The sequence below is a fragment of the Tachypleus tridentatus genome, chromosome 13 (assembly GCF_004210375.1).
Source record: "Tachypleus tridentatus isolate NWPU-2018 chromosome 13, ASM421037v1, whole genome shotgun sequence".
Lineage (NCBI taxonomy): Eukaryota > Metazoa > Arthropoda > Merostomata > Xiphosura > Limulidae > Tachypleus > Tachypleus tridentatus.
The window spans coordinates 235,992,371-236,000,808 of NC_134837.1; the positions used below are offsets into that span (position 1 = coordinate 235,992,371).

General features: G+C 30.5%; 1 protein-coding gene across 1 annotated transcript; it reads right to left on the minus strand.

The window, feature by feature from the left end:
* Nucleotides 1-1,009: 1,009 nt before the first annotated feature.
* On the minus strand, nt 1,010-6,914 carry LOC143239499 (uronyl 2-sulfotransferase homolog pip-like). The gene is made up of 2 exons (XM_076480622.1): nt 6,716-6,914; nt 1,010-2,182 (listed from the first exon to the last, which is right to left on the minus strand). The coding sequence occupies exons 1-2, from the start codon at nt 6,792-6,794 to the stop codon at nt 2,031-2,033; spliced, it is 231 nt and encodes a 76-aa protein (XP_076336737.1). The 5' UTR covers nt 6,795-6,914; the 3' UTR covers nt 1,010-2,030.
* Between the last annotated feature and the right edge of the window lie 1,524 nt (nt 6,915-8,438).

An 8,438-nucleotide genomic window follows, 5' to 3' on the forward strand; every position in this document is an offset into this window, starting at 1 on the left:
TTGCAGTACATTGAATATTTCAACTATAGTTTTAGTGTTATTGTAGAGATAATAAAAAGTGAGAATATAAATTTTCATCAAAAACATTTTCGACATTCATTTAATTTTCTTCTTAGCACGAAATTCTCTATTGACTGAGTTGAATTCAGTAAAGTAGTCTTTGTCTTATGGTTGGAATGTAAAAGTGGATCACAAAAAGGTATTTCCACCTCTTTCGTAATTTAGCTTCTGGTGCAAATATACCAAGCAAAATTAGAATTATATTAACCAGTACCACGGAATTATTCCAATGGCTTCGGTGTTTTATCTCACAGCTGTGACGTCAACGGTCATTCAGGCACTGACTCATTAAATCTTGGCAATTTCTTTAGGTATTTGAAAAATGAAATGAAAATTCGTCATGGTTATTCAAATGCTATATAACAATAGGTATACAAGTAATATTTCTATGACATCAAATTAATACAGGAATATGATATTTTTAAAAGCTTTCAGTGCCTTTCCTTTGACTAATATAACAATTTACTGGTCAAAAGTTAGTAGCTATTTTTTCAGTGCTATTCTAAAGTTGTTACAAAATTAGTTTCAGTTATTGCACTGGTCTTTCATCCTTTATACTGAAATCTAATATACGAGGTAATAAAAAATGTGTACTTACCAGAAATGATATTGAGAAAATTTATCACTATTTTTTAGAAAATACACATTTTTTATTACTGCATCTTTTAGACTTGGGTATAAAGGAAGGAAGACCAGTGCAGTAACTGAAACTAATTCTAAAAGAAGTAATGTTGAATAACTCTTTCGTGAAAAAATTTAGTGATATTTTGTCTAAAAAGAGTGCAACTTCTCGTCCACAACGATGTTCTAACTTATGTTTAGTAAATGCGCTGATGAGAAACCCACTTTGAGAGAATATGGTTTGAAGACGACTTTAATAGGTTATGAAGAAAAGTTTGTTACAAGTTTAGCATAGTTAAAAATATATAACGTTATACATTTGTCACGATGCCAAACACGTAATAGTGTTTTATCATCCATTCAAATCGTCTTCGAACTTTATTTCGTATGTCACACATTCCAGAATTATCACCAATATGAAACTGATTAGGTTAAAAATACCAATGATACGAACATTCAGATATCAAATCCACAGAATTATTGATATTTTTAACAGAATGAAAAGAAGAATTTTTATGGAGTTATAAAAAACATGTATAAAGTGTTCTTTAGTGTTTCCGAAAGAAACGTTTTCCTTTGAACCGTTATTATAATGTTTAAAGAGTGATAACTCAAGCCAGCTTAAATAACTTATTTTAAATTTTACTTGTGAATGAAAACAAATATTTGCAAAAAATAGAAAAATTATGTAATGTTGTAAAATTTATTAAGTTATAGCAACAAAATGTAACAGTTTTGTTCTTTTTAAGTCACTTTGTTAGTCGTTAAAAATAAAGTTGCACGATTGGCTATTTATGCCCACAGAAGGAATCTAGCTTCGAAGGTTTATAAGTTCTTAAGCTTACCTTTTTTTGAAGAATGTTATATTCTTTAGAACCAATGGGATATTAATTAGACTGCTGAAATAATATGGAAAACAAGTTTTACTGACAAATAAACCGATATATTACTCTGGTAAAACGAAAACTTGCATGTATGTGTGTTACAATGAAGAAAATAGAATTTAACTTTTTCGATATATTTTTACTTTTAGTTGGAGTTCGTTTTTATAACTACCCGCATTTCAGTTCCTGTAAGGAAGTTGAATACTGAATTGTAATTATTAATTACCCTAAAGTATCTGAAAAAAAATTAAATTCGAATTAATTAACAAATTTTAATCTTCTAATTTTAGTAAACCAAACTGACAAAGAAGAGTAAATAGAACTGTTAAAGGGATTTCATTCAGATGTTTTGACTTGTATTTAAAATGTTGTGTCATTTAAATAAAGAAAATAAATGTTATTTGGAGCTTCTTTTATATTGGCGATGTTTACAAAGGAATCTTTCTAGCACTTTATTTCAAGTTATCAAGAGGACTTTTTAATAAGATTGAATTGATCATTAAGACGTTTACAAATAAAGTTGTAGAATTCATATTCCATTGTTAGGTTTTGTCTTAATATATTCTTCACTTTCTCTGAAATCTTCTTTTTTCCCGAAGTTCTGTTCTTTACTTTTTCTGCAAATGAAAATAAAATAAATCATACCCAAAAATAATTACTATATATTTCTACGTAAGTGTATAATGGCGAAACTTTCACATACACAATTTTTTTTCCTCTACAATTTCGTAAAGAGTTATTGGTTAACAATGAAATATACAATGAAACTTAAAACCAAGAATCAGTGAACGTTAAATTGTGTCAAAAAACAAACAAACGTTTAGATATTTTATTTCAAATATCAGAAAACCATAATGCAAGACGATTTCTTAGCAAATTAAAACCAAATACGTTGTTTTTTATAAAAAATATACTCGAAAGTTGAAAAATGCGTCAGGTATGTAGAATTGTATAGAATTGTAATAACCTTTCCCTCAACAAACTTTAATCTTAAATAGTCGAAGAAACAAAATACATACCACAAAATATTCTTTTTACTTTCTTTCCAGCCATGAATCTAATATATTTTCAAATGTTTTATTTTTTATAGATATCCTATGTACTACAATATACATTAAGTTGAAACGGTCAATATGTACTACAATATACATTAAGTTGAAACGGTCAATATGTACTACAATATTCATTAAGTTGAAACGGTCAATATGTACTACAATATACATTAAGTTGAAACGGTCAATATGTACTACAATATACATTAAGTTGAAACGGTCAATATGTACTACAATATACATTAAGTTGAAACGGTCAATATGTACTACAATATACATTAAGTTGAAAGGGTCAATATGTACTACAATATACATTAAGTTGAAAGGGTCAATATGTACTACAATATACATTAAGTTGAAACGGTCAATATGTACTACAATATACATTAAGTTGAAACGGTCAATATGTACTACAATATACATTAAGTTGAAACGGTCAATATGTACTACAATGTACATTAAGTTGAAAGGGTCAATATGTACTACAATATACATTAAGTTGAAACGGTCAACTAGACAAAAGCTTTACTTCTTTAACACAAATACATCGATATAAATCAAGTTTTTCGACAGTAACTTCTTACTATCATGATTACTTGTCTACATCTTTCAGTTTCTTAAGATTCAATTATTTTATTTTATCTCTCAAGGAAAGTGAATCACAATTAGAATATTTTTGAGTGGATTTTACGTGTTATAAGCATAATTTTATTATCAAACATTAAACAAGTAAGTATTTCCATGCGTAAACTGTCAAAGATAAGCTTTTAACGTTACTATAATGGAATGAAACACAAATATTAAGGAAATTGTGGACTGTTCACAATAGATTGTTCAATGTTGTAGTCAAATAAATAATTTGGTCTTTCACGCTACTAAAGCGTCATTTAGTTGAAAAATAGAATAAATTACCCGACTGTTGAAGGAATGTTTACCTTCTCAAAGCGCTAGATTTTTGTTTTCTATAGTCTGGTATCTTTTCTAAATGCGTACTGGATCCGCACTAAAAAGTTTACGTTTCTATGTCTTTCCAATAATAATAAAAAAACAGTAAGGAACATATACGTAATATGGTCTATGCATATAACAATATAATAAGATTTTCTACACATGTAGAAATCGTAATTAAGATTTTGAATAAAAACGGCACCTTAAGCGCACGTGGATTAAACGGCTAGGCCCCTAATTTTTTTTAACATTTTGGTTAGAAGAAGATCAACCAACCAGCCAGAAACACCCACCTCTACAAGAGCTTTGTTTGGATAGTTGAATGAAATGTGAGATTTATTATCACTTTTACAAACGCATCTACATTGAAAAGCTTATTAAAAGCTTATCAATATATAGCTGAGAGAGTGCTATAATTATGACAGTTAATTATGTTATTCGATTAAGATATTTGTGTAGGCAGATAATGACGTTAACTAAATGTTCTAAATGAGAGAGGGACAGTTATCCCCGAACCCCCCAGTGGCTCAGCCGTATGTCTGCGCACTTATAACGCTACAAACCGGGTTTCGATACCCCTGGTGGGCAGAGCACAAATCGCCCATTGTGTAGCTTGTGCTTAATTCAAAACAACAACAACCTTCGCCGTTCAATTAATTTGTTACAAAAATTCCGTTTAGTTTGAAAAATACCAAAATATCAAAGAATGTGTCTTTATAACGTCAAAATAAATGCTCGACAATCGAATATAGTCGATCTCCTAAATTTTTCAGTTTGCGGTTTAACAACTCCAAGCCGATAACGATTGTTTTTATAATAAATTTTAAAAATACACGCTTTTAATTAACTCAAGTAGCTTATATATGTATTAGATATCATTCTATTAAAATATTGCTTAATTAATTAAACATTTATCTTGTTGATAAAGACGACGACACTGACACGACAACGAAATATTATATGTAATAATTTAATTTATTGCAATAAATGTGCTTACTCAGCTATAGTTATGCTTGAAATTTATTTTAAACGACAATAAGGTAAACTCAAAATGGTTATTATTTACAAATTTTATCCATTCATTAAGAGAATCTTTTGCTATCCCCACATAAAATTGTTAAGGACTTGGGAGCCCCAAGCTAAACAGATTGGCGTCCAAGGCATGTATGGTAAATACACAGAGAAATGAAAGTTTGAAATCAAGTGTAGTGTGTTATGCGGCCAGAACTGTGTGTTATTAACAAGAGTGATAGTTTAGCGATCGTCCGACTTCTGTAGCTCGTACTGTGGTGTTCCAAACAAGTCATCACATATTTCAGTTGATGTGTTCTAGTGGAATCTTACTTGACATACCAAATTTCGAGACAATAATTAAGAAATACATGAGAAATAAAATATCCAATTTTAAGTGAATTTTTCCTTATTCTTTCTCTGCACCAAAAGTAGAGAAATTTTATTTCATAAAAAAACGTACTTAACTTTTATGGATTTTTTTGAGACCTAATACCCAGATAGATTTTTTACAAACTACGATAAGGTGTCAAATTTACTCTAAATTGTGTAAAGTTATTAAACAAAAAACGAACAAATTTAAACAGAGTTTTTTGTGCTTGCTTACGGAAAACGTCACGTGAACTATTTGGAAATTTTACCATAGTTTCACCTGAGAGCAAAAGTGGATTTTTGTGTTTTAGGTTTCGTCATTCAAATGAAAGGCGGCTGATTTAAGACAGTAAAACTATAGGGTGAAAGGACTCATAGATATATTATTATTCGTCAAGCCAAGCACACTTGATTATAAGATTTAGCTTAAGTTCTCAAAAGAATCAATCACGTGGACAGTTATTATTCATTGCCAACTTTTAAACCCAAATGAACTGAAGCTTATAAAAATCTTCTAGTTAAAGAATGTTTAGCGTCACGGAATATTAGCTTAAGCAATTAGTGTAAATAATGATGGTTCATACGGCTGTGGTGCACCGAGTTCATATGGGTGATGACATGAAACTATCATTCTAGATTCCATGGCGTTACTATTAAGGAGGTTATTGATAGTGTTTTAGAAGTGGGGTGAAATTAATATTGTGTATCTGTTTTAATATTGATGTTTGTGTAAGTTAAATTTATATTTAGAAGTGTACGTAACTTATACTACTATACATAAATCTGTATAGCAAAATTTCCATCTATTCACTAAAATTGTAGAAGATTTGCCAGTATAAGTATGAACAATATATGCGTGTACGTAAATACTACTGTATCGACTATATTGTTGTGCAGGCCGAAATTTCTGGAATCTTTCTTCACGCTTATAAATGTAACCAGCGTGATGCGTCAAGAAACAGTATATATTATTGGTTTGCTGAAGCTGGTGTGCTACAAACTCCGGAAGCTATAACTGTTATTAATGCTTATTAATCGGGAAATTCGGATATATCAACCGTGAACTTTTATAGATTTCAAACATTGAATTGTCATTTAACCTCAGTGGATTCACATCGGGCATTAATATTTTTATGAAAACATTATATAACTTCATCGGTGGAAAAAGTTGGCTTATGACTGGTGTAGAAAGAAAGAACACACAGCTAGCTAGCTCCCGGTTAAGTAAAATATATTTGTATTGAAAAAGAAACTTTGTTTAACAATCTTGTTGGCAAGTATTTTAAATTGGACACATATCGACGTTTATTTAGGTTCTAAATCTAAATTACTATTTGCTCATTTTCATGATATTTGTAATTGTAATACGTAACTGAGAAGAAAATTACTATCATAAATTAAAATAAATGTTTATGGTGTATAGGTTTGTTCCGATTTATATGGTTGCGATCGTAAAGCTGATGTTAGTTACTGTCGAGTGTCACTTTTTTACTTGCTGTGACTTATTCATTTGTATTGACAAAAAATCCTGATATCTAATCAATAAACAAATGTAGCTACCATTTTGACTGCCAATTCTGATTTTATTCCTTTAAGTCGCACGCTAATTGTTTTTTTGTTGCATATTTTGTTCATATTTTGGGTGTTTTTGATTAGATGTAATATGACAGTAATTATAACCTTTATGAATCAACCAATTATAACAGAAAAACATATCGTAAACAACTACTGAAGTTTTCATAAAGTTCAGTCATGTGATGTACTTACGTTTAATGCTGTATAACGCAGAAATACCTCTAAAAAACTGGGGAATACGAGCTTCCAACACCTTCAGTGTTTTATTCATTTCTTCTAAGACCCCCACTACGGTATAATGTTTTAAAACATTCCGTTTAGCTCGTTTCAAAGCAGCCTTATTGTTTAAAAACCTGGAATGAAGTCATTTTTTCATTAATTTATTTCATGGATTTAAAAGTATTATGAACGATGAGAAAATTAATACAATTGGATAATATTTGTGAGTAAACTAAATACAAGTAGTTAGGTACATTGTGTGTGTTAACATTGGGAAATTATAGTATATTTGTTTTACCACGATACAGAAAAGCTGAAATATTTCCTTTCATCTGCTTGGAAGCAACGGATTTCACGTTTTCGAAATGTCATAGAAAACTTCAGTTTTTATTGGAATTATACCCTTAATTTAAAAACAACAAAATATGATGTAGCTTGAGGACCATTGATTTTAACCATAATTCAGGCACATTTGTCATGAAAACATTTAAAATAGAGGGTACATCGTCTTTAATTGTTTTAGGTATATATGCTATAAAACCATACGCTTGTAGTTTGCAAATCTTTAACTTGGCTATCTGTAGGCCAATATTTCATGAAAAATATGGTCTAATTCGAAATTCAGTCAAGCTGGTCAGTGCATATGTGCATATGCCATGAAAACACGTTGGATTATTTAAAATCAAAAACATTTTTGCCATTTTGTAGAGGAATACTTTAAGTGGCAATTGGAATAGTTTAAAGTAGATTAATTAGATGCAGTCTTTGACATATTTCTGGTATTGTACCCAAACACAGCAATATGTCAAGTCTCAATACGTTTATTGAAGCATATATTGTATGGAAGCGTATATAACATTTTTGGCCTGGCATGGCCAAGCGCGTAAAGCGTGCGGTTCGTAATCCGAGGGTCGCGAGTTCGCGTCGCGCCAAACATACTCGCCAACTCTGGGGCTACTCTTTTACCAACGAATAGTGGGATTGACCGTCACATTATAACGCCCCCACAATTTTGTGCGAAATTCCAAAACAAGTAACATTTTTTCTTTTTTGTGAATGAAATATTGAGTTTAAGAGACAAAAATAGGTTGTTTTTTTTCCAAGCTTGCTACCAGGCATTAAGTAATCCACGAATAACAATTAATACTTCTCAAACTCAGGTTGCAGTTGTACCAGCTAGTCTAAAATAATGACCATCGGACACTACCTTGTAATATTTTGTTTTTTATATGTGGAAGATGTAATTTGTTGAAATACCTTTCTTACCATTACAATACAGGTTTTCATCTTTATCTCAATGCCATGTATTGGAAGTTCGTTATGCAAAAAAAAAGTTATAAATTACTGAATACAGTTGAGCGCCATTAAGCCGCGGACCAGTAAACCGCGAAATCGCTTAAGCCGCTGTAGCAAGTCTTGTCCCAAAATATTTGATGTATTAAATCTACTACCTGGCTTTTTAAAGTTTATCACACTCTCCTTGTCTTTATAATTTCTAGGGGATATTTAAAAAGGATTTACTTTAATTTGGGAAATAAATAAAATATATTACAATGGAAATCGACCGTTAATCTACCTTATCCGCTCTCTATGTCAGCTTTATGGAGGCCGCCATTGTTACCGAATCACACCTCTCCATACATTAAAGTTAATCCGCGGTAAATCCGTGAAAAAAGTGATCAATAATTAAAGTATT

Coding starts and splice junctions, on each gene's coding strand:
- LOC143239499 (XM_076480622.1), bottom strand. CDS start 6,794: ATGAATAAAACACTGAAGGTGTTGGAAGCTCGTATTCCCCAGTTTTTT. Junction 2,183..6,715: donor TGCGTTATACAGCATTAAAC/GTAAGTACATCA, acceptor TTTCATTTGCAG/AAAAAGTAAAGAACAGAACT.